The 22,846-nt window shown below is 46.2% G+C and overlaps 1 protein-coding gene across 3 annotated transcripts in view; it reads left to right on the forward strand.

Annotated features, from left to right (window-relative positions):
* Nucleotides 1-22,846, forward strand: part of EPHX2 (epoxide hydrolase 2) — a 147,062-nt gene that overhangs the window by 121,725 nt on the left and 2,491 nt on the right. For all 3 annotated transcript variants that reach the window (XM_068280105.1, XM_068280106.1, XM_068280107.1), the window contains 2 exons: nucleotides 4,602-4,682; nucleotides 7,760-7,818. In XM_068280105.1, coding sequence (XP_068136206.1) covers nucleotides 4,602-4,682; nucleotides 7,760-7,818 — 140 coding nt within the window. The remainder of the gene's footprint in view (nucleotides 1-4,601; nucleotides 4,683-7,759; nucleotides 7,819-22,846) is intronic.

The raw sequence follows: 22,846 nt of genomic DNA on the forward strand, positions 1-22,846 counted from the left end.
GTGCCGGTGTGCCCAGATGTGCTTCGTATGCCAGAGTGCCCACGTGTGTCTGTGTTAGCGTGCTCACATGCTTCCCTAGTGGAGACATGTTCTGATGTTGCCGGTTGGCCTGCATGCCCGGAGATGGTTCTGGTCCCTAAAAGCCCTGATCTTGATGTTTGTCCTTGTGACCCTGACTCTAGAGTTGCCCTGGGTTCCATAGGGGTTCTTGATAGTTCTCCATGTGAGCCTAAAGGGCGTTCTGACCTGTGGGGATCTCTTTGGAGCTTCCAAGTGTTCTGGGAGATCTCTGAGGAAACTTGTCCTGGTACCTTGGACTGGTTCAACAGTGGGTTTTGTGTTGGTAAGGACAGTTCCGGTGGGCATTGCAAAGGCTTTGGCGTTTTTGGACAGTCCCTGGAAGGCGGTGGGTATCGCTCAGAGAGTTTCTGGGGGCTTTTTTCTGGAAGTCATGGTTCTGATGGGTATCACACTGAGGCTTGTAGTGCTGACGGGCATGGTTCTGTAGGTTCTCGTTCTGATGGGTCCAGTCTTGTGGGGACTGATTCTGGAATTTGGTCTTGCCGGGCTGTCCCGGTCATCATGAATTATCAGTCAGATTGTTTTGTTGGGAATTTCAGTTTTGAAAAGCGTCTGGTATCCGCTTTTAAGGGGGGGGGGGGGGGGTAATGTTATGATCATGTCTGCAGCATGTATTGTTGGCTGCAGTTTGATTGAAGACAAGCAGTTTTTGATGTCATTACATGCATTTGCTTGCATAGTTTGGTTTGCACTCAAACTAGTTGCTGTCTCTATCTGCAGTCGCTCTGAAGTTAATGACAGTTTAATATGCTTTTGTGTAAACAAACATTGTCTGCTGCAATGGGGTGGCAATCCCTTTCATGCAGGCTGCATATCATTGTCTGCCTTTTCCTGCTGTCAGCCTGTGATTAATTACCATTCACTTGTGTGGGAATCTGCAGGTCTGCTCCAATTGGATGACCTCAGTATAAAGAACTGCTTCCTGCAATGCTTCATGGGCTACCATAGTCTCATATTCTGTCTGTTACTCTGCTCGTGCCCCACCTCGTTCCTAGTCCGTGTGGACTGCGCTGACTCCTGCGAAGGGGTCAGCGAGTCCTCCTAGTTCTGCTCTTGTTTCTAGAAGTTGTTACTTTGCTTGTCTTGTGTCATATATTGGTTCATCGCCAATATATACGCATACTTGCACATTTTGTTATTTTCTTTGTATTCGTGTTACGTTGATACATCAGTGTCACTGATATATACGTACACGAACTGTTTATTTCCTGTGTTCAGTTAGTCAGCCTTCCAGCACGTTTTGGTGGGTTGCGCGTTTCGTGATCACCCGTGCTGAGTTAGTATCCTGCTTCTGGTTCTGTTTGTGGATTGCGTTCATCTCTGCGAAGAGATAGCGAATCCTTCTGAGTCCTGTTCCCTGTATTGCTCCAGTGCTAGTCAGTGTTCCTGCTTATGTCATATATCGGTTCATTGCCGATATATACATGTTAGTCAGACGTTACAAATAGTTTCATTGATAGCTGTAATTGTAATACGCTAGGAAAACATACTTATTGTATATTTGTCTGTGTTACGTTCATCTATCTTGATCCTCCTATTTCCTGACTATCCTGTCCTGTCTTTGTGAGGCACGCCATCGCTGCAAGCATTGGCTGCCTCATTCCAGTCTGTCTTGTTGTGGACGCTTGCTGTCACTAAGTAGTGGCTAGTTAAGCAAGCGTTCATTCTGTCTACCTGTCCTGGTCTCCTCAGTCCTGGTTTATGCGCTCAGCGCTACTTTGCGCTAAAACGTTATCACGAAAGTATTGTTTGTGGCTGTTCGGATCTGCACCGGCTCTGTGCACCACAATCTCCTATTGGAGTCAGTCCTCTTCTCCACTAAACTGGGGATATCCTGATTCCTTGTGCTGGTGTGTGTACCTCCTTCACGTCAGCTTATGTGTTGTGTGCTGACTGTGGAGAATACACCTCCAAGCTTAACAGGTGCTAAGCTCCATGGTTAGATACCCCTGGTCTTGCTAATTATGATCTTATAAAAGATAGAATATTTGGAAATTTAAAAATTAATCTGATATTATATTATATGACGATCATTATATTATTGTTAAGAATACCTCTCATCTTCCACAGTGATAATTGATGCTGAAGCTACTGTTGGAAAAGTTAGGAGGCGCACTGCTACACTGCATATTCTGTCGTATGTTCCTTTTCTTTGTTGAATAAACACTGATTTTTTTTTTAAACTAGGGTGCTAAGTAGTTTACATGTGCTAACTACGGTGCTAAGTAGTTTACATGTGCTAACTACGGTGCTAAGTAGTTTGCATGTGCTAACTACTTAGCAAGTGCAAAGCATGTTAGCACATGCAAAGTGGCTTTTCACTGGCGTGCTAACACTTAGCACCCTTTTCTGAATCAAGCCCATACACCACACACACACACACACACACGCACACCACACATGCATCACACACACCACACACACACACACACACACACACACACACACACACACACACACACACCACACACACATCACACACACACCACCCACACACACACACACACACACACACACACACACCACACACACAAACACCACACACACAAACACACCACACACACACATCACTCCACACACACCACCCACACACCACCCACACACATCACTCCACACACACCACCCACACACCACCCACACACACACACACACACACACACACACACACACACACACACACACACCACACACATCACACACCCCACACACACACACACCACACACACACACCACACACACACACCACCCACACACACACACACACCACACACACACACACACCACACACACACACACCACACACACAAACACACCACACACACACACCACACACAAATCACACCACACACACCACACACACACCACACACTTCCACACACACACCACACACATACACACCACACACACCACACACACCACACACACACACCACACACACACACACACCACACACACACACACACCACACACACCACACACACACCACACACACACACACACCACACACACCACACACACACACACACCACACACACACACCACACACACATACCACACACACACCACACACACACCTCACACACGCCACACACACACCTCACACACGCCACACACACACCACACACACACACACACACACACACACACACACACACACACACACACACCACACACACACATCACACACACACCACACACTCATCACACACACACACACACACCACACACATCACACACACACACACACACTAAAAATTAAGCCAAAAGCTATGACCAGCTTATTAGTGGACCCCAGTGGCGTAGCTAAGGAGCTGTGGGCCCCGATGCAAGTTTTACATGGGGCCCCTCCTGCACTCTATACATAACAATTGATAAGGTGCACTAAAACCTGCCAATTGCAACTACAGTGTCAGAGGTGCAAGGATGGATTGGGGAGCAGTCTGTTAATGATCACCACTATTTAAAGCATCTATAGAAGTGATTATTATGAGCACAGGACCAATAGAGAGCTAATACTGTGGTTAAGGGAGGGCCTCTTGGGGCCCCGATGCGGTCGCTACCTCTGCGACCCCTATTGCTACGCCCCTAGTTGACCCCCAAATGTGCCACCATTGACCCCATGCAGAACATGTGTTAGAGCATGTCAAGTCCATGTTGGAGCTCATACCTCCTAACTTTTTGAGCTGAGAAAGAGACACACTTAAACAACGCCCCAGCCACACCCTTCATCACGCCCCTGTCACACCCCTAGCCACATATACCATAAATATTTCATAAGAAAAGTGTTTTCAAATTCAAACCACCCTGGTCCTTTGTATCATTGTTAATTTTCCTTCATATTAACATTTGAAAAGAAATAGTATCAATTTAAAGGATGGGAATAAAGTTTAGAGCCAATTAAAAAACATTTTAAACAGTCGTAAAATACATATATTTACACAATTCTGAACATGAGTTCTGAAAGAGGGAGAGAGGGATTGGGCTCCCAAAGAGGGACTGTCGCTCCAAAAGAGGGACAGTTGGTATGGCTGTGTCCTTACTCCAGCTTGCATCCTCTAGTTTCCCATGCAACTTCTGAACTGACCAATAGAGCCCCAGCGTTACTGCTATCACATGACAGTGTGCCTGGAGCTCTAGCGGTGATATCAGATGCTGCACATGACACTAGAGGAAAAAATCAACAAACACACACAGACACCCACACACACACACGTCCCCTGCGGTATATTACTCACGGATAGGCCGATCCCCACTTTTCACCCAAGGTTTAGATGTAAAAAAAAAAGTTGGCCTATCTGCGTTGATGTACAGTATTCAATTTTAAATCCCTAGTTCAGGCTCCCATTTTTTTGTACATTTGATACTACATTTGCATTCATCAGCAGCGCTGTATGTCTGTACTTTTTAATACAGTTAAAGCAATACTGTAGTGAAAAAAGGAAAGGTAGGAGAGGTAAGTAAAAAAGGCCCCAGTCTCTGTGCTGTATTATCTAATAATCTGCTCTTTATCTTTACATAAGATCCTGCTGCCAGCGCTGATGGTGACAGCCGGAAGAGACCCTGTCTTGCTGCCTGCCATGAGCGATGGCATGGAGAACCGGGTGAGCTGGCTGGAAAATTGTCACATTTATTTACTACTGTGTTTCCATCGGGTGTGACACATTGCTGACTCCTACTGACCAGATAGACACATGTATGCAATGCCTTGTCCCAGGGCACCTTACACGCTAATGTCTCCACCGAAGTCCAAAAAACACACTCCATGGCTCATCTGGACAGGAACCAGAGAGACAGGAACCAGAGAGACAGGAACCAGAGAGACAGGTGACCTATCAGGATGTTGATATACTGTAGAAAAACCCTTACTGCAGTAAAGAGTGTCCCAAGAATAACTAGCCAAACATGGAGAGTGTTTAAAGTGTTAGTGTACATGAAGTTAAGTATATTTAAAAGTAGTCACTGATCAATAATGCAATATACTGGATAACACTATTTTTAGGATAAAGCCCGGTACACACCAACAATTATGATTGGCCAATCACCACCAACACAATCTGCTCATAGTTTTCAAAATGGGTTGAACATTACACTACATGAAAGAGGTAAAACTGGCCAAATATTGGCTAATCAAAATTGAAGGTGTGTTCCAGGCTTAAGGTTCAGATGCCCACGACAGCCCAGCATCTTGTTTCAAAGGCTTTTATACAAAGGTGCAGAAAAGCATTTGTTGGCTTTTGGCGCCGCCTCTCGGTGTGCATCGTTTTTCATCCCCTCAGAAAGACACGGAAGCATAACGGTAAACAATTCTGCAAGCAACCTGTTTCTTCCAGGAGCGGCTAAGCACATGATGGCAAAAATCGGGATCACAATGCAAATGATGGTTAACGCTTATTAATGATCGTGCTGATGGTTGTCCATTCATCTGAATAGACAGCGGTTAAACGATAAGGGCTGACGCCATCAATTAACCCTCCAGAACAGTCCATCTGAATAAGCCCTAAATGACTTCAAAGGAAACCTGAGATAAAGTGCATAAAAGCATTGATAGTTACATGGGGCTTCAGGTCATGGGAAAAATGCCATGGTGAAGGTGGAGGTGTGTTGGGTTATATGCCATGGTAAGGGTTGAGGTTTGTTGGGTTATATGCCATGGTGAGGGTGGAGTGTGTTGGGTTATATGCCATGGTAAGGGTTGAGGTTTGTTGGGTTATATGCCATGGTGAGGGTGGAGTGTGTTGGGTTATATGCCATGGTAAGGGTTGAGGTGTGTTGGATTATATATATATATCAGAGAAATTTCCATAGAGCTCCTATTGCCTCATCTCACTCAGGCTGTGCTGAGCTCAGATTGGGTGGGTGAATGACACAGCAGAGCTGGCACCACAAGTTCCAATAAATGCACACCCTAATCATGTAGGTGAATGTGGCCTTACTTATTATGTACCAGTGTACTATCAGGTTCAAGTATAGTAGAGCATTGTGTAGGGTTTTTCTTAAAGGGATCTAAGCAGCTCCTGGCTTCAAATAGCTGAAAGGACTGCCATGTTTGAGAAGTTCAACCCCCTGCTACTTTTCCACTGCCATTATGCAGGCTAGGTGTGAAATTCTTCAAGTGTGACTAATGTTTTCTGTTTGAAGTATAGTGGGGAAGACTCAGGGTTTGTTTGAGGTCAATTAAGTCTAATGAGGTGATTTCTTATTTGCCCACAAGTCCTTTCATGGACGGAAGAGGTGCCTATTTTAACCCTTAAAGGACTTCCGAGGCCAAAATCTGCCCCCAAAACGTAAAAAAAAGTTAACTACCTGCATGACTTTGTAAGGCACGGAGAACGCCGTCCGCGTCCTCTGTGCCGTTCCGCCTGGTCCCCTCTGCTCAATAGCCCCCCGAAAGGCTGCGACCCCACGGTCCGGGTCGGTATCTGCAGCCTGCATAAAGATGGCCGCCAGAGCTGGCCATGGCTGCACATTCCGCATAGCCGCTACTGCGGCTGTGCAGCTCTAGGGCCAACCCTCCGATCCATGCTGCCTGTTACATAGATTGAGGGGTTGGCCCTAGAGCTACGCAGCCGCAGTATGCAAATTTTCATGCGAATTCACATACGATTTTGCATGGAATCAATAAAAAAGCACACAGGCACTGCCATGGTTAAATTCGCACACAGCGTCATCCATACGAAATTGTATGCGAATTTGCTGTAAAATTTGCATACAACTGCATGCGATTTTGCTCCTGCTTGCGGTGATTCCGCACTAGTGGAAACATACCCCTTATGTAAAAAGATGAGGTAAAATGAAAGTTTTTTTTTAATAATAAACCACATTTTTAGAATGCACTTTTAATTTGCTATAGAGCTGCCCTGGGTGTTAAAAATTATGCTCGGCAGGGCCGGCCCTAGACTTTTTGCCGCCTGAGGCAAATTTTTTTTTAAAAAATTGCCACCCAGGCGAGGGGGGGGGGGCGCCGAGCTAGAGGGGTAGCTGGCAGGACGGGGGTATTGGGCCAGCGGCGGGGAGGGGGGTCGGACCCCCCCCTCCCTCGCCTGGGTCCCCCGTCCTCCGCTCCCCTCCAGCCTAAATAGACGCAGCCGTATATGTAAGAGGCACGGGCGGGGAGGACACTCACCTCTTCCCAGCATGCGCTCCACTGACATCACTTCCTGCAGCGTTGCAGGAAGTGATGTCAGTGGAGCGCACGCTGGAGCGAGGAGGAGGTGAGTGTCTCCCCGCCCGTGCCTCTTACATATACGGCTGCGTCTATTTAGGCTGGAGGGGAGCGGAGGACGGGGGACCCAGGCGAGGGAGGGGGGGGTCCGACCCCCCTCCCCGCCGCTGGCCCAATACCCCCGTCCTGCCAGCTACCCCTCCAGCTCGGCGGGCCGGCTCCCCGCACCCACGGACGGGCGGGTGCCGCCCCGGGAAATTTGCCGCCTGAGGCAAAAGTTTCACCCCGCCTCATGAGCGGGCCGGCCCTGATGCTCGGTTCACTTTAAATGCATTGCAGCTTTGTGGAATGCCGCTTGCCCACACCTTCAAAAAGTTTAAGTGAAAAGAAAAAAAAAATCACATATACAATCTGTGAAGTGCTATGTTTTGGTTTAAAGCAAGTTGTAGTTTATATTCCTAGTTCAGTGTGTCCACTTCAAACGAGTAATGCACCTGTTTGTTTGTTTTTTTAAAGATCCCTAATCTGACAAGGGGACATATAGAGGAGTGTGGACACTGGACCCAAATGGAAAGGTAAGCAGTCAAGTGTCTAGGTTGTATTTCTATTTATTCTGTTCTGCCCTTCTTTGTTGCCCCTCCCCCGTTGTGCTTTTCTTCCTCTACTAGGGATGGCCAATAAGATGCAAGTTGTACACATTTGGTAGACAAATTTATACAGCTCGGAAATTTACCGATCAGATTAATTGGTCCATTTTCAAGATGCATACAAAATTAGCATAATCCTGTATCAACTCAAAATTATTTGTATCACATTGGCTATCCCTACTCTACTCCTCACCGCTTTCCAATTTCCTGACCCTTTTTCGCGCATGGTAAAAAAAAAAGGCTTTACTTACCTGGGGCTTCTACTGGCTCCCCCTGCAGTTGCCCTGTGCCCTTGCCAGTACTCACAGTCCTCTGGTCCCCCGCTGCAGCTAAGTTTTGGTTTACCCCGACTGGCCACTCGATGGCCACTGCGCCTCTGCGACCTCACATGTCCTTGTTCGTCACCGGGAGCGTCCTGCGCAGTACGGGAAAATCTCTACTGTGCCTGCGCAGGACGCTCCTGGTGACAGGAGCCCGAACGAGGACGCATGTGGCCACAGCCAAGCAGGCACAGTGGCTATTGACTGGCCAGTAAGGGGAAATCAAAACCTAGCCGTGGTGGCAGGGGACTGGAGGATCGTAAGTTGGTACTCACGATCCTCCAGTCTCCCGGTGTGGGCACAGGACAGCTGCAGGGGGCCAGTCGAAGCCCCAGGTAAGAAAAAGTGCCTTTTTTTTTTATTACGCTTTAGGTTCACTTGAATTCTGCCATTGCTCCTCCTCCCTGCCTTCCGCTCCTCCTGCCTGGTTTTTTGCCCCTCCTATTTTCTCCTCTTCTGCGCCTCCCCTTTTGCCCCTCCTATTTTCTCCTCTTTTGCTCCTCCCCATTATTTTTTCTCCCCACATTGTCTTTTCATCACGTTTTCTCTCTTTCCTGCGTCGTTGCCCTTTACACCTGCTGTCAGCTGCTCCTGTCTTTCTTCTTCCCTCCTTTCTTCATACCTCATGACAGAGCAGGCAGGGCGAGAAGGAGAGCAATGCCTTTGGCTTGTGCTCAGCCAAGTCAGTGCAAGGGGTGTGGTCAGAGGCTGCTGTACACATGCTAGATTCTCAGCAGAGGTGTCCCCAGACTGCCTGCTTCTATAGGCTTTAGTAGATTTGGATGAGTTAAAGGACAACTGGAATGAGAGGAATATGGAGGCTGACATACTTTTTATCTCCTTTTAAATAATACCAGTTTCTTGGCACACCCTGCTAATCTCTTTGGCATCAGTAGTGACTGAATCACACACCTGAAACAAGCATGCAGCTACTTCAGAGCACCTGATCGGTATGCTTGTTCGGGGTATACGGCTAAAAAGTATTAGGCCCGTGACCCATTGATGTCCATTGAACTGTCAGCAGACTGTCAGCGATTTTGAAATCCCAGAATTCCATCATTTTGCTGTGATTGATGGAGAGATTTGGGCCTGCATCCCCTGATGACAGTGCAGTGCCGAAACTGGTCGGGAAAAAGGACCGGGCATACGTTTAACTGTCATTAGAAGCTTATTGTGCGTACTTTGGATACGCTTGATGCAGAGTTACCGCAGTCGGGTCCTTGTCATAGGGACCTACTCTGTGAGTATTTCACATTACCTGATCAGTTTTGTTTAGATTACACATGATATTGATTGATCTGGTTGATGTGGTGATGGTCACCGTTGTGTCCTATTCCTGAGCACTGGGTGGTTGCAGGTGATCCAGCAGTGGGTGATATATCGGACTGCAAGCGCTGAGGCCTTTATTGGGCATCCTTGGATCCATGGTGGAGTTGGTTACCTGTTTGTGGTGAAAAGGACACTGGTATACTGCCTACTATTACATCCCGTCAATGCGATCTCTCCATAAATGCTGCATCCCGAGTGCACTCACCGAGCGCAAGCGCTGCAGCAGAACCACCCACATAGATCTCCACTCCTGTAACACTTTGCCGATTGCTGGCAGTGGAAGCATTCCTAAATACTGGCATAACAACAGGGGTTGCAGCCCCTGCTCCTGCTGGGGGGGGGGGGGGGGGGGGTTGCTGGGGCCCTTTTAGGGCCGTTTTGAAGGGTAGGAAGGGTTGCAGCATGTGGGGAAAGCTTGTTATGTGTTCCTGTCCGCCGCCTACTGCCACTGGTGATTGATGCAGAAGGGGCGTGCTGAGGTGAGGGGGGGGGGGGGGACTGTCCGCCCTCCCCGCCGATGTGTGGCCACGCTTTTCCCTCATGCTGCGACCCCTCCTACCTCAAAACAGGCCATTCAAATTTTTGCAAGGGGGCCTGGTGATTTCTAGTTACGCCCCTGTTCCTAAAGTATGTAAAGTGCGGCTAGAGGGTCCCAGGCCTAATGCTGGGTACACACGTTGAGATTTCCTGCTCGATTCGCGGGATCGAACGGATCGATTCGGTTATTTCAAACATGCTCGATTGGATTGCAATCGTTTTTTTCATGTTAAGTATGCAAAATCGACAGCAGGAATGATCGAAATCCAATCGAGCATGTTTGAAATAATCGAATCGATCAGCGAATCGAGCAGGAAATCTCAACGTGTGTACCCAGCATTAGAGCCTGACGATCGGCAGTGCAGCCCATTGTTTCAAAGTTAATAAATATGTCAGCCTCCATATCCCTCTCACTACAGTTGTCCTTTAAGTGATCCACACTGGCTGCGTTTTTGTTTTTACAAACGCTGCATGCAACAATTCTGCAGCATTTCTCAATCAGTTTTTAGTGCTGCAACATTTACAAGGAAGGGCTATAGGGACTACTGTATGGTAAGAACTATACCATTAATGTATCAGTAAACCCAAGTTTAAAGGACAACTAAAGCAAGAGGGGTATAGAGGCTGCCATATTTAATTCCTTTTAAACCATACAAGTTGCCTGGCTCTCCTGCTGATCCTCTGCCTCTAATACTTTTAGCCACAGACCCTGAACAAGCATGCAGCAGATCAGGTGTTTCTGCAACCAAATAGATCAGCAGGGCTGCCAGGCAACTGGTATTGTTTAAATGGAAATAAATATGGCAGCCTTCATATACTTCTCACTTCAGTTGTTCTTTAAAGTGGATCTGAACTCTTGCACAGGACAGAAGGAAAACACAGAGAAATGCACCGTGTATGTATTTAGAGAGTTTAGCCTGTCTAATCCCTACTCATCTGTGACTAATCACAGGTGTAATTTGATCTCTCAGCTATGTCAACTGGCTTCCATGACAGAGAGGTTTATTTGAAAGCACAGGCTGTAAACAATATGTCTGCTTCCATGAAAGCAGGAAGTAGATACACTGCAGATTTATTGCAGGATTTGTATCAGCTGTAACAAAGACATGTTTTTCTTTGAAGGGTATAATGCTGTTACCTGCTTATCTTTTAGAGCAGAGAGGAAGTTCTGAGTTTAGGTCCGCTTTAAAGAGAAATCGTGACCAAGAATTGAACTTTATCCCAATCAGTAGCTGATACCCCCTTTCCCATGAGAAATCTATTCCTTTTGTCTAATTGATCATCAGGGGGCTCTGTATGGCTGATATTGTGGTGAAACCCCTCCTACCGTGTGATGTCAGGACCACTGTGCTGACATCACACTGTGGGAGCCTTGTTGCATTGTGGGAAATAATAGCTGTTTCCAACTGCCAAAAATGCAAGCAGCATCCCCTTCCACTGACATCACCTACCAGCAGTAAAAATGTCACCATGCGGTAAATGTCAGGATGTAAATCAGGGAGAGGAAAGATTTTACAATAAGCAAACACTGACTAAATCATTTATACATAGCTATTGTAAAAATGAAGCACCCCTTTTTTTTATTAAATTATTTTAACTGTAGTTCCTCTTGAAAGGGAACCTGAAGCGAGTAAAATTATTTAAAATAAACACATGATGTAGCTGCAAATGAATATTACATACTAACCTCACCGTCAGTTCCTCTCAGAAGCTCACCATTTTCTTCTTACACTGATCCCTTCCAGTTCTGACAATATTTTGTCAGAACTGAAATATACCAGTTGCTGTCAGTTATATATCAGCAGCTGTCAGTTACAACTGAATGTGCAAGGTAATGTCCATGTTTCCCTATGGCTCAAGTGGATGATATTACAGTTTAACAGAGTGCTGACCAGGAAGCTGTTATGGGGGTAATGGCCATTTTTAAAATGGAAGATGGAGAATTCCATTGATCACAGTGGACAACCAGAATGCAGGAGAGGAGAAAGAGATTGCGTAGTAGACTACACTGGATGTAAGTATGACCCGTGTATGGTTATTTTTACTTTTTATTTTCAGTTCAGGTACTCTTTAAGAAAAAGACAATCAAATGTGAAAGAATAACTTGTCCTACATGTGGGAGAAATGTTGTGTTTTTTTTCATTATGTCGGGTGTAGTTTCCCTGTAAAAGGACAGCGATGTTTAGAGAAACCGAACAGATGTGCAGCGCAAGTGTAAATGGAGGATTGTGCGGTCATCCATCTTGTGCGGTTACAGGGATCTATGTGTGACAGCCGGGCGTTTAACAAGCCCGTAACGTGTTGCGGAGCGGCGCTGACATTTCACGCCTCTCGTTGTGCAGGAGATATCATCCTGACAAGTTTGACGGGCGATAAAAACTTTCATTAGGCGGCGGGTCAGCGTCCTCGCTAACTCATCTCCAGCCCCGGCCGCCAGCAACACCAGCTTTCCATTTAACCTCTACTCCTGGGTTACATTACAAGATTGCCCCATTAGCTGCTGGCAGATTGTGTTTTCTGAAAGCCACCCCCCTCCCCCCCTCCTTCATGTTCAGCGTTAGTTGTGCCAGCCGCAGCAGCACAGCACAGCCGTACGAGGGAAGGCAAACTCTGCTGGCGGCGATAAATATGTCAGCATTACAGCCTGCACTGCCGTGGGCCGCACAACGCTCCGCATGTCAGATGGCCCTGCCAGCTCGGAAACGCACACTGTAAAAGAGGTTTTGAAGCTTAAAGGGAACCTAAACTGAGAAGGATGTGGATTTTTCCTTTTAAAATAATACCAGTTGTCTGACTCTCCTGCTGATTCCGTGTCTCTAATACTTTTAGCCACAGCCCCTGAACAAGCATGCAGATCAGGTGCTCTGACTGAAGTCAGACTTAAGGTGCGTACACACATGCGACTATAGTCGTTTGAAACAATCGTTCCCCGATCCTTTCAAACGACGATCGTTTGAAAAAAAGCAGCCAACGACCATGAAGTCTAACGACGGACGAGCTAGATCGTTCAAAACGAATGATCTAGCTTGGCGGATTTTTCCCAACGACGTTGGAAACGATCGCTCGTACTAGGCTTGACATGCGCATTTCACTATTTCTCCATGGAACTTTTCATTTTTATGCGCAGGCGCAATAGTTACTTTTACGTGATGTAACGTTCGTTCTAACGATCTGATCGTTACACACCTTTTAAAACTAACTTTACTTAGGTCGTTCTTTCATCAATTAAAAGTTTGTTCGTCGTTGACAACGAACGATCGTTGTCGCATGTGTGTACGTAGCTTTAGCTGCATGCTTGTTTCAGGTGTGTGATTCAGCCACTACTGCAGCCAAAGGGATCAGCAGGACTGCCAAGCAACTGGTATTGTTTAAAACAGGGGTCTCAAACTCAATTTACCTGGGGGGCCGCAGGAGGCAAAGTCAGGATGAGGCTGGGCCGCATAAGGTATTTCACAATCGCGGTGCATCGCCGCCTCTGCCCGCCCCTCTCACTCTTCCTTCACAGAGAGGGGTGGGGAGAGGCGGCGATCCGTGCGGCGATTGACGTCAGGAGAGGCAGAGCTGAAGCTGAAAGCTCTGCCCCTTCCAGGAAATGCTGGCGGATTGCCCCCCGGGCGATTTGGGGGCTCTGCAGCCCTCGTTTAGCGGTGGGGATGCGGCGGATTACTTGGGAGCACTGAAGCGAACTATAAGGAAGCTTTTGCCGGCGAGGGCCACAAAATATTGTATCAAGGGCCGCGAGTTTGAGACTCCTGGTTTAAAAGGAAACATCCATATCCCCCCCAGTTAGGCTGGGTGCACACATGGCTGTGCATGAAAGGGCGAGTTTTCTGTCATGTGCATTTTTTTTTTGTGTGTGTTTTTGGTGCATTTGCATTGGTGGTTTTTATTTCCCTGCATATGCGTTTTTTAAGTATGTATTTTTATGCGTTTGCAGTTCGCATACACAAAACGCATATGCCTTTTCCACGCATTTATATATTGCGTTTATGCAAACATTTGATGCGTTTTTGAAAATTATGCAACAAAACATGCATTTTTTAAAACGCATGTTTCAAAACGCATACAAATGCATATGCGTTTTTATATGCGTTTTTTTCCGCCCATGTATTAGTGGCAAAAACACTGCGTTTTCCCCAACGCTTGCGCTTCTGCTATGTGTGTTTTTAGCCTTAAAGGGTTTCTGTGGAGTCATCCAATAAACACTTACCTGGAGCTTCTATCAGCCCCCTGTAGCTGTAATGTCCAGCGTTGTCCTCCTCCGATCACTCCTTCCCCACCGCCAGTCCCGGTCTAATTAAGCGTGTTACGCGTCTGCATGACTGTGCGCTCCCGCTCGCGCCTCCAGGAGCTTACTGCGCAGGCGCAGTACAAGAAAACCTTGTATTGCGCCTGCACAGTAAGCTCCCGGAGACTTCGTCTTGTTAGACCAATAATTGCCCAGTGCCGGTGGTGGGGAACAGCGGATCGGAGAAGGACGGCGAGGAACATGACAGCTACAGGGGGCTGATAGAAGCCCCAGGTAAGTGTCTGTTTTTGTTTATTGGACGACTCCACAGAACCCCTTTGTGGATCCGAGGTGAACTATTACTCATTGCATAATTGTGTTCCTTTCCTATTGTTTATAGGGCATTCCTCAAGCCAAATACTTTTTTTGTTTTTGTTTTAATACTTTAATTCCCTATAAACTAAATTAACCACACCCACAGGTTTTCAGAGAGCCTTGGCAGTAGCAAGGGCTCATGGGAGCTCAGTCTGGGTAGGAGGAGGAGCTGGTGTTACTAGCCAGAGATTTCAGAGGGAGAGGAGAGGAGGGAAGAGGAGGGGGATTAGGTTTTTTTTCACAGTCTGAGTGCTGATGGTGCAGATAAGCCTGCCTGTGTGTAATGTTTACAAACAACATGGCTGCTGTCATTGTATCACAGGAAGAAATAATCATATTCTATTAAAGCTGTTTGCAGCTAGATTTGCTGTGTAAACTATCTAAACTTTAGATAAGATATATAGACAAGTTACTTGTTATAGTTAGTTTTTCATCTCGGATCCGCTTTAAGGTTCCCTCTAAAGCAGAGCTGAAGCGAAAATAAACGAATGAAATAATGAATTGTATGTGTAGTACAGCTAAGAAATAGAACATTACTAGCAAAGAAAAGAGTCTCATTTTATTTTCCAGTATAGGAAGAGTTAAATAATGTTGGTTGTTATCTGTGCAATAGAGCTTCTCTGAGCTATTTGACCCATTTGTATGAAATAAACTCCTGTTTTCTGAAGCCCTTAAACAGCCAAGAAACAGTGAGATGCAGCTTGGGAAACGTTTTTACTGCAGGAAAGTTCAAAGCGTCTTTATTTCTGCTTTGTTTTATGGCTTAAAAGACAGAGTGTGGTTTTAAAACTGTGATAGAATGATGCAATGAACATAATGAATAAAATTGCTTATTTTACAGTGTTCATTTATAAATTATTTCAGTGTTTGCACATTGTAAAATATTTCCTCACCCTGATTTACATTCTGAATTTTATCAAAGGTGGCAACACATTGACTTCTGGCAGGTAACCTCTGCGGAATGTTTGTTTTTGTTTGGCTCCAAAGTGAGCAGAAACAACACTCGTTCTCCCAGAGTGCACCGGGGCAGAAGGCTGTGCAACTGAATAGCGCGGGCTAAGCATTACTGTCTATGTACTATGGATATATACTTAGTGCCTAGTACACCTATAGCTTATTAATACATATGCGGTAGGTATACTATACACCAGCGGCTCTGGATGTATTTCTAGCTTTAAAGGGTCAAAAAGGAACAGTTTACATATTCACTCACTGAGGAAACATAATGTATTATGACCTATGGGCCCCAGTGCAAGTTATAAACCCCAAGCACCCCAAGCACTTGCTATATAACAATTGCACTAACCACAGTGTCTGAGCTGTAAGTAGGGGATGGGGAACAGTGTGGTAATGATTTCTACTATTCAAAGCATCTATAGAAGTGATTATTACCAGCACAAGAACAATAGAGAGCTAATCCTGTAGTAGAGGGAGGGCCCCTTTGGCCCAAGGGCCCCGGTGCTGTCACCACCTCTGCGCACCCTATTGCTTATATTTTGGGAGATTCTTCATGCTCACATAAAGCTGAATAATGGCAAATAACTTCTGTTTTAACCACTTGAGGACCACAGTGTTAAACCCCCCTAAAGACCAGGCCATTTTTCTGTAACTTGGCCACTGTAGCTTTAAGTCCTCGCTGGAGAGAACCGCACCACTCAGCACACAAGGGAATCTCATCATGTCACTTCGGGTATCCTTTAAAGTGAATGGGAACCGCATTTTTAAAAAAATGAAGCAAATCCTTACCTAAGGAGAGGGAGGCTCTGGGTCGTATAGAGCCGTCCGTCTCCTCTCTCGGTGCCCTCTATCCTGTGCTGGCTCCTCCCCATTTCAATCCCCCACCGAAAGGGTATTTGAAAGTCTTCGAGAGCCGCGTCCTCCCGAAGACATACGGCTCCATACTGCACAGGCGTGAGCGTGCAAGAGAGCGTGCTTGCGCAGGCGCAGTACAGGGCCGCCCTTCTTCAGGAGCACTCGGGCTCCTTGAAGACTTCTGAAGCCTCCTGCGGCCGGGTAAAGCAGTATTTGACTAAATTAGTCAAATACTGCTACCGGGCGACCCAGCACTGGAACGAGGGGACCAGGAGAGGAGCCAGAAGGCTCTATTGGACCCAGAGCCTTCCCTCTCCTTGGGTAAGTATCTGTCTCGTTTTTTTAAATGCGGTTCCCATTTACTTTAAGTACATCTCTGTTATTTGGTTTGTTTATATTTATTCCTGGAAACAACATGTAAGCAGGGATTTAGTTCCCCAAACTCCAGACTAAGGAAAGAATTACCGCCTGTGCAGTGCTATAGAGCCAGTATAACTGATGGAATGAGCAGGGCTAATGAAGTGTATTAGGAAGATAAAACACTCGGATCAGTCTGACTCCCGCCGTGTCTTATAAGGAATATAATGCAGAATGAATTTATGGGTTATTACAACAAGCTGCCTTTTATGTGATAGAATTACGGCTGAGATTCTAATGTGCATTTAGCCAGAGTGTCTTCTCTTTACAGCTGGGTTTATACTGCATGACTCAGGAGGGGGAGGGAGCAAATCTAAAGCGGAACTCTGCTCAGCTCTGCACATTGCTAGAATTGATGCCAAACCTTATTTAAAGAGGACCTGAACTCCGAACTTCCTCCCTGCTCTAAAAAATCAGCAACAGCATAATAACCTTTAAAGAAAAACATTTCTTTGTTACAGCTGTTACAAATCCTGCAATAAATCTGCAGTGTGTCTACGTCCTGCTTACATGGAAGCAGACATAGGGTTAACATCCTGCATTGACAACTTAGCTGCTCTGCCGTGGTAGAGGAAATTCCTGAGCTGACACAGATCAAATTACAATGGTGATTAGTCACAGATGAGGGGGAATTAGACCGGCTAAACTCTCTAAATACATGCAGGGTGCATTTTTTCTCTGTTTTCCTTCTGTCCTGTGCAAGTTTTCAGGTCTACTTTAACTACCCATCCTGATTTGGATTTTGGGTACACAGTCAGCTGTTTGTTTGGGTGTACTATTTTAAAAGTATTGAGCCATAAAACGGTGTCATCAGCAGGTGCCAGGGCGAGAGTGAATCAGATCAGTTGGGTGTTGAGCCATAAAACGGTGTCATCAGCAGGTGCCAGGGCGAGAGTGAATCAGATCAGTTGGGTGTTGAGCCTGAAAACGGTGTCATCAGCAGGTGCCAGGGTGAGAGCGAATCAGATCAGTTGGGTGCAGCAATCGGTAGGCGCCTGTGTCAATTGGTAATACAATGCCCAAGCAGTGATTTGGGCGGCCGTTGGAACTAGTAGCCGATTGGCTACACCATAGTAACTAGTGGTTGTAGCCGATTGTAGGCTATCGGAGTTACAAGGTTAGTTGTAGGCACTTAGGGGGGTGGAGGTTTAGGTATTAGGTGGGGAGACTTCTTTTTTAGGCACATACAGTGGGATGCGAAAGTTTGGGCAGCCTTGTTAATCATCATGATTTTCCTGTATAAATCATTGGTTGTTATGATAAAAAATGTCAGTTAAATATATCATATAGGAGACACACACAGTGATATTTGAGAAGTGAAATGACGTTTATTGGATTTACAGAAAGTGTGCAATAATTGTTTAAACAAAATTAGGCAGATGCATACATTTGGGCACCACAAAAAAGAAATGAATCCAATATTTAGTAGATCCTCCTTTTGAAGGTATTTTGGACCATTTCTCTTTACAAAACATCTGTAGTTCATTCAGGTTTGATGGCTTCCGAGCATGGACAGCTCTCTTTAACTCACACCACAGATTTTCAATTATATTCAGGTCTGGGGATTGAGATGGCCATTCCAGAACGTTGTACTTGTTCCTCTGCATGAATGCCTTAGTGGATTTTGAGCAGTGTTTAGGGTCGTTGTCTTGTTGAAAGATCCAGCCCTGCCACAGCTTCAGCCTTGTCACTAATTCCTGGACATTGGTGTCTAGAATCTGTTGATACTGAGTGGAACCATGTGTCCCTCAACTTTGACAAGATTCCCAGTTCCTGCACTGGCCACACAGCCCCAAAGCATGATGGAACCACCACCATATTTTACTGTAGGTAGCAGGTGTTTTTCTTTGAATACTGTGTTCTTTTTCCTCCATGCATAACACCCCTTGTTATGCCCAAATAACTCAATTTTAGTTTCATCAGTCCACCACACCTTATTCCAAAATGAAGCTGGCTTATCCAAATGTGCTTTAGCATACCTCAAGCAGCTCTGTGCTGTGGGCTGAGAAAAAGCTTCCTCTGCATCACTCTCTCATACAGCATCTCCTTGTGTAAAGTATGCCGAATGGTTCAACGATGCACAGTGACTCCATCTGCAGCAAGATGATGTTGTAGGTCTTTGGTGCTGGTCTGTGGGTTGACTCTGACTGTTCTCACCATTCGTCACTGCTGTCTATCTGAGATTTTTCTTGGTCTGCCACTTCGAGCTATAACTTGAACTGAGCCTGTGGTCTTCCATTTGCTCAATATGTTCCTAACTGTGGAAACAGACAGTTGAAATCTCTGAGACAGCTTTCTGCATCCTTTACCTAAATCATGAGGGTGAACAGTCTTTGTCTTCAGGTCATTTGTGAGTTGTTTTGAGACCCCCTATGTTGCTACTCTTCAGAGAAAATTAAAAGAGGAGGGAAACTTACAACTGACCCCCTTAAATACTCTTTCTCATAATTGGATTCACCTGTGTATGTAGGTTAGGGGTCACTGAGCTTACCAAGCCAAATTGAGTTCCAATAATTAGTTCTAAAGGTTTTGGAATCATTAAAATGATAACAGTGCCCAAATTTACGCACCTGCCTAATTTTATTTAAACAATTATTGCACACTTTCTGTAAATCCAACAAACTTCATTTCACTTCTCAAATATCACTGTGTGTGTCTCCTATATGATATATTTAACTGACATTTCTTATCGTAACAACCAATGATTTATACAGGAAAATCATGACGATTAACAAGGTTGTCCAAACTTTAGCATCCCACTGTACCAGGGCGGTTAGGGTTAAGCATTAGGTGGAGAGTTAGGGTTAGGCATTAGGTGGATAGTTAGGGTTAGGCACCTACAGCAGAGAGTTCAATTGATAATGGGTGCTGGGTAGTGCATAGTAAAATATCAGTATTCTAAATCACCAATATTTTACCACTAGCAGCACCACCCTGCTCCAATCTCAAATGGCGTCGCAATACGTACTCGTGCAGGAACCACAATGGAGGCTGGTGACAGACTACTGAAGCCAAAGGAGAATGGGTGTTGAATGTCAGTTAAGATTATAAATTGGAGCTAGGTGCCAAACTAAGCCTCAGGGCCCACCTTTGGCCCCTCAATAAAAGGTAACTTTCAGTGGATGTCTTGGTCTGCCCTCTTTGGCCCCTTCATTAAAGATGACCACCTCCAGAGCCCACCTGTTTAGGCCGCTATATGCGATGTGAAACTGAGAGACCCCAGGAGTCCTTCCAAATAAGGTAAACTTTCAAGAACTTCTGGAGTTCTTTCATAAAAGGAAAGCCAAGGAATCCTCCCTTTAGTCATTTCTTGCAAGGTGATATTTGGTGTCTCCCCTGAACTTCCCTATACAAGGTGACGAAGCTTTAGGTTCTGGTACATTTCCTGTATCTCCCTGATGGTGACCCTGGCTGGAGAATGAACACTGTCACCTAGCAACTAAGATCTGTCAGAAGGAAGGCAGCAATGACAGGCTTCATATTTCTCTGACAGGTTTCCTTTAAATGTAATAGCGTAGCTTTATTGCTTTGTTTGTTGTCACCCAGTGGAACGGATGACTGTGCTTCCCGAGCAGAGACGGGAAATGATAACGCCTGTCCTTCAGATACACGGCGGTGCGGAGTCTTGACCTGACGCTGACCTCCTTGTTATTTAAACATGATCTGGCCGTTTGGGTACACCTGATCCCCTCCGGTGCCGGAATTGATGCAGAGGCGGACGAACTTCACTCTGAGTCATCAATACTGGATCAATGACTCGGTGTGAGTGAGAATTGGGGGCACGAGGCCGATCGATTGTTTATTATGACAGGCGGCGTACGAGGTCATCCGGCCCAGCTGCAGGCAGTGGGATAGGTTGTCACAAGGATGAGCATTTCTGATGAGACATCTGAGCGTTTCTGGGAAACATTTCCACTGAGCTGGGTGGGAAGCACCCTATTGTCTTTTCTAAATCCTTCTCTACAGTTGTCTCTAAAAAAGCCCAACTCCAAGTTCTAAGACCTTGTCTATGGTTGGTGACTCGATTCACAGACCTGAGGTCTATGCAAAACCAATTACAGGGTTGTCTAGTCCAGCGGCGACTCCTCTGTTGCCGGTTGACTTCCGGGATCCGGCATCCTCGTCCCATTAGGCGCGCACACGCGCACCCTTTCTCCTAATATCCTGGGGCGTGGCCACAGTACTTGCACGACGGTCAGGGCATTTGAACCCTGACCTATTGCCATTCCAGTGCTGTTGCATCGCCATACAGCCGCGGGGTGTTTCCACGCCATCTCTAGTCTAGTCAGGTCTTCTTGTTAGCTTAGTCTGTCTGCCCATCCCTTGTCCGGTCTGCCCCATCACTCTTTAGTCAATCCTGTTTCCCTTTTCACACCAGTCAATCTTCCTTGTCTTGTCTGCCAGTCTGAGCTTGTCTGCACAGCCCCGTCAGTAAAGCTCAGTCTGTCCCCTTCAGGCTGTTCCTTCCAAGCTGACCCTTCCAGTACTTGTCCAGCGTCCCCTGCCCAGTGCTCCTGTACTTATCCAGCTAGTCCCTGTTTCGTCCAGCACATCCTGTCCTGCCCAGCCTTATCCATCCATCCCATCCAGCCCTCACCGCCCAGCCTGTCCCGCCCATCTCATACAGTCTGCCCTGTCCTTTTCAGTTAGTTTGTCCCATTCTGTTTAATTAGTCATTCCTGTTTTGTACCCCTTCCGTATCAGCAAGGTACCGCTTCTGTTCTTCTCGTCTCTGGAGGGGTAGTCCTAGAGGTTGAGACCTGGTGAGCACCAGGCAGCAAAGTAGTCCACACATTAGGGGTGACCCATCATCCCTTGCGGGGTGCGCTAGACTCCACGCTTTGGGATATCCTGTATCTATCACCAGTGCAGAGATCAACAGAACCCTAAGGCAGGGAACACACTTGACTTTCAGTTTTCCGCGCGCGGTTTTCTGCATACTTTTTCTGCACACCAAGTGTGTTTCCATGCAGGAAAACGCGCACGTTTTTTCACAGCAGCTGATGTAATTGATAGAGAACACTGCCAAAATGTGCAGAGTCATCATGCAGAATGTCAGTTTTTTTTCTGCGTGCGAACAACACAGTAAGTGTGAACTAGCACATTGATTAACATGAGTTCTCAGTTTTTCTGTGCAGAAAACGCGTACGAAAACTGTCAAGTGTGTTCCCTGCCTAATAGTTTGGTCTCTGTGTGCCAATAGACTAATATTCACTGCCTGTTCACCGTCTGTCACCTACCGTTATTTTTAGGTGAAGAGTGACCAAGGCTGGCTGTGGTGTGATGCTTCCACTGCACCATGCCAATATAACTGATAGCATTTGTGCTAGAATACATATTGCAGTGGCCCTGCTTGAGTTGGGCGCCGGGTGGTACATTACCGATATTTTATTATGCACTACACATCACCTATTTTTGCTTGAACCCTCCCCTCCTCGTTCCTAAAACAAACCCCCCTCTAACCTCACCTCTAAGTGCCTAAACCGAACCTCCTAACGTTGGTGCTCAAATGACCGCGAGTTGTAGCTGATCGTGTACAACCATTAATTCCTATGTAGTAGCCGATTGATTACCAGCCGCATCGGGGTGCCCAACCCACCACTTGGGCGTCTGATTACATGATGGATTAGTCCAGGCATTGAAAATTAACAATTGCTTTTGTTCTATTCTGTTATTTCTGGACTGGATCTGTATACCAAACAGAGTAGTGCTGCCAAGGTTAAAGAGCAGCGGGAGAAGTGCCACCCTGCTGGCTTACCTTGCTGCCGGTGAAATTCCAGGCATCGTTAATTACTATTCCCCCCCCCCCTCCGAGTTATGGCAACTTGAAGGGAGAAGTAATTAAGGGTGTGGCAATCGCTGCAGTGTTCTCCCCAGAAATGTTTCCAGCCGGGTGGCATGAAAAAGTAGCTGGGTGGCATGAAAAAATAGCTGGGTG

This window comes from Hyperolius riggenbachi, chromosome 4 (assembly GCF_040937935.1).
Source record: "Hyperolius riggenbachi isolate aHypRig1 chromosome 4, aHypRig1.pri, whole genome shotgun sequence".
Taxonomy (NCBI): domain Eukaryota; kingdom Metazoa; phylum Chordata; class Amphibia; order Anura; family Hyperoliidae; genus Hyperolius; species Hyperolius riggenbachi.